This window comes from Eurypyga helias, unplaced genomic scaffold, assembly GCF_000690775.1.
Source record: "Eurypyga helias isolate BGI_N326 unplaced genomic scaffold, ASM69077v1 Scaffold23127, whole genome shotgun sequence".
Lineage (NCBI taxonomy): Eukaryota > Metazoa > Chordata > Aves > Eurypygiformes > Eurypygidae > Eurypyga > Eurypyga helias.
This window is the reverse complement of record NW_010260102.1, coordinates 1-3,775: the sequence shown is the minus strand read 5'-3', so window position 1 is coordinate 3,775 and position 3,775 is coordinate 1. Positions and strand designations below refer to the sequence as shown.

The 3,775-nt window shown below is 52.2% G+C and overlaps 1 protein-coding gene across 1 annotated transcript; it reads right to left on the bottom strand.

Annotated features, from left to right (window-relative positions):
• Positions 1-1,963: 1,963 nt before the first annotated feature.
• NAIF1 (nuclear apoptosis inducing factor 1) lies at positions 1,964-3,771 on the bottom strand (the record flags this gene model as incomplete). The annotated part of the gene is made up of 2 exons (XM_010154939.1): positions 1,964-2,680; positions 3,333-3,771. Coding segments are annotated over 2 exons (903 nt in total), but the record flags the coding sequence as incomplete, so codon positions are not given.
• Between the last annotated feature and the right edge of the window lie 4 nt (positions 3,772-3,775).

The window sequence follows — 3,775 nt, the reverse complement described above, 5'->3', positions numbered from 1 at the left end:
TTAAAGCCAAAGGCTGGTACTTCATCCATCATTTTAGGCTATTGTGGCATCTTCTGAGCAGATGAGTATTCTCTGGTAATCTGTCCCACACAGCGAAATAACTAGTGCTCCAAGGTAAGGCCGTAAAAGCTGTTACTTGAAAATAACAAAAAACCATAATTATGTAAACGCAAGGCCACAAAGTTCACGAACAAGAGAAAAAGGTACCGTGACACGTGGCTGCTCACAGCTTGCTTTGGCCCTCTCTCAGCGAGGGTTCCGTGTTGCAAACGCGTCGTGATCTCATTTTTGCCCGGTTGCATACCGCTGAACCGAAACAGCCTGGTTAGCAAAACCGTATTTTTTTATTAAAATTCATATTTGTAAAGGAGAGATCGTTACACAAATGAGGTAAACCAACACACATGACATAGTTTTTCACTTTAAAAATAAATTTCAATTGAGCAACTGATTTGATTCCACAAAGTCTGAGAGAAAAAGAGTCAGGCGAGCGTTACTCACGCGGCGAGGTGCCGGACAAGGTGGGAAGCTGCAGCTGACGCTGCCCTGACTCAGCAGAGGTGTCGGTGCCAGGGCGTCAGGAGTCTGCCAGGGGCCAAACCCTTCCCGCCGCACTGTCCCTTTCTCCCCAGATGAGCGGAGACGAGGAAAGGCCAGGGACAGGCACCGGCAGCCTCTTCACCTGCTGCTCTACCCAAGGGTCCCCCATCAGCATCCTCACATAAAAGGCGGTGTAAAGGTTTAATTTGATTGTGCAAATTCACACCCTCATCGGTCATTGCTCCCCACGCCTCAGCTCTACAGGAGACTTAACAGCAAGCAAATACCAGCTCTGAAAAAGTTCCATTTGACAAGTATTACCTGGCAAGCAAGAAGCCTGTTAAACGTGACACCTTGCGAGGTACGGGGAGAGGAGTAGTTACGCTTCCGTTTCTTGAAGTTTGCTCCCACGCACACACAAGTGGAGCTTTTCATCCGAAAGTTTATGAAGTTACGGCACGTCTGCGAGAATCGCGTCCACCGACCCGTGAAATGAAGCTTTGAGGTCGAGAACGGAGCCCCACAGACCGAACGCCTCAAAAGAGAAAAGCGGCTGCGACGCGGTTTGACCCCGTATCACGGTAGGAAAGCAGCGAGGTGCACCTCAGACCCTCTTCTCAGAACCACTCGAAGCCAGCGAGCAGACTGACAGAGCGGCTGTACTCCCTCCCCGCTCCTACCGAGTACAGAACAAATACCACAGCCACCAGCAGGCCCAAATAACGCTCCAAAATTCACTCAGATCAGTGGCTGACAAACTCCTACACGTTGGGAATTACCGCGTGGCTGAAGCTTTGCAGTCCAGGTCCACTTTGATGGATCAAGGCATTACAGAGGTGACAAACTACGCAGAGACAGGGATGGAGTTTCACCTGTTACACCCTCCCGAGGGAAACTCATCCAAGCCCTTGTGCATTAACTATGCTGAGATGGGTAACACGTTGCTTCCGATGCGTATCCCAGGACAGTATCCGGTAACCAAGACATGAAATTTTCATCACACCTGCCAAGTTTATAGTTGGATTTCATGGCTGCACACAGATAGAACATGAGGCGAACGCACTATTTTAATCCTATTTGTATCCTCAGGGGATGTGGGTGGGATTTAAACTGCGTGTAGGCTCAGTGCAGGTCTGCGTGGGCCGGATGGCGCGCCGCAGTAGCAGTATCCGTAATCTCTGTGCAGAGAGAAGGTTGTACCGCATCCCGTACCATGTTTCCAGTACATGCTCACAGCAAGAGACAGAAATGCATTCTCTGTCGTGCACGACAGTTTATGATGACTGTGCCTGGGCAGCTGCAGGCCTGTGATATCACAACGAGACTCTCTATGTTAGAAGTCAGTTAAAGGCTATAGATCTTGAGAGAGAGGTGTCAGAAGAGGTTTTTTCCAAACAGAAATAAAAAAATAACTGTCTTTTTTTTAATAAATCTATTCTTTGAGGAACTAAAGCAACGAATGTTAAGTTCCTGGTTTATTACACACCTGCTGTGCTCTGTACGAGTCTGAAAAGGCAGATTAGCATAAAACTAGCACAGAAAGCAAGCTGTTTCGGCTCAGCAAGACTCCAAGACGAGCCATTTCACACTGGCAAGAGCTAGCACCCCTCGCTCCCTGTGTCCACCAGCAGCATCGGCAAGTTTTTCCCCAAGAAAGACGTCCCATCACTTTCTTTTCACTGGATCATGCCATCTTGCTGCCCCGTCTGGCCGGGGTCAGCGGTGACCGACGGACTGGGTGTATTGCTCTGCAAAAATCGACGGAAGTCCTTAATCATGGGGCGGAGGACCTGGATGAGGGCACTCAGTGCCGCCTGCGTTCCTTCCATGGCTTGTGCTTGTCGCTCCTGGGCGCACGCCTGCACCTCCTGAGAGCGACGAATCATCTGAAGCAAGTCATTCTGCTGCTCCAGGTGCTGGGCAATCTCCTTCACATGCAAGTTGGTCACTCGCTGTTCCTGCAAGAGCTTGGCCGAGTTGAGGGCAATTCGGCTTTTCAGCTCCTGGGGTTTCGCGGACACTTCGTGTTGATGCGCCATCATCTCCAAGGGTGCCTCAGCGGTGACCGTGGCGGGGGCTTCTGTTGTGCAGTACTCCACAACCCCGTCCTCCAGACTGTGGTAGGTTGTCTCCGCAGGAACTGAGAACAAAGGACAGAAAGGGGGTAAGAATGAGCTGCGATACGGGGATTTTTATCTACAGGAGTATTTGATGATTATCACAGGAATACTGCCTGTTCAGTGAGATAACATACAATGAACAGCAATGCACAAAATGACCCATTTAAGTCTACTCCACCCTCATTCAAGCTTCCTTCTAGGGTGTACAGCCAAAGGAATAGGGCATGCCTTATCTGTCTAGACAAAACCATTTCTCAGCCTCCAGTTCAGAACAATCTTTCCAAGTGGTGTTAACTGCCTCGTGTAAGGGCAAAGACAAGACCCAGCATGGCACTTGTCAGGACAGCTGCTCTTTGGGCAGACTGGGAAAATGGCCTTGGAGATGTTTCTCCCCCTGTTTCTGATCCCTGAGAGGGGGGCTCAACAATCTGCAAGGTGCAAAGGATATTGGCTTCCCGTTGCTAAAGGCCCAGCCCAGCCATCAAAGCTGACTTTCAGCACATGCAAATCTTGCAGCCACCTCCCTACAGCACGAGGAGGTATCAGGGATGGCATTTTCAGTAGAGACACAGGGGTTGCTTTTTGCTGGGGCCTCTCCCATAGAGGGGTCAGGGCCCCCCCGCACGACCTTGCGACTGAGGAGAGAGCATCTTCAGCAGGCGCAGCACTCACTCTGGGTCAGGGTGACCGTGGTGGCTGACGCAGTGATGGGTATCTCGGTCCCGTCACCCGCGCCGCAGTCCCCACTCGGCAAACTGATGATGGTGGCTTCTCCCAGCAGGTTACAAATGCGCTGCTGCATGGGGGTGAGGATAACCGGGGCGGTCGCCGCGCCCGTTGGGTCTTCGCTCTCTGGCCCGTTGCCGTTGCCGTTCTGGCTCTCGCCTCCCCCTTCCATGGCCGCCCGGACTTGGGCCACTTTCCGCCGCACCTCGGTCTTGAGGTCGGACCATTTCTTCTTGCCCTCGGGCAGCTCGCGGTGGCATGTGGCGACGGCGTTGACGCGGCGCAGGATGTCGTGCCAGGCGGCGGCCTTGGCGGCCAGGGGCACGCCCGCATTGAAGTGGTTGATGAGGAGGTGTTTGCCTCGTTCCAGCTCCTCCACGATGATCTCC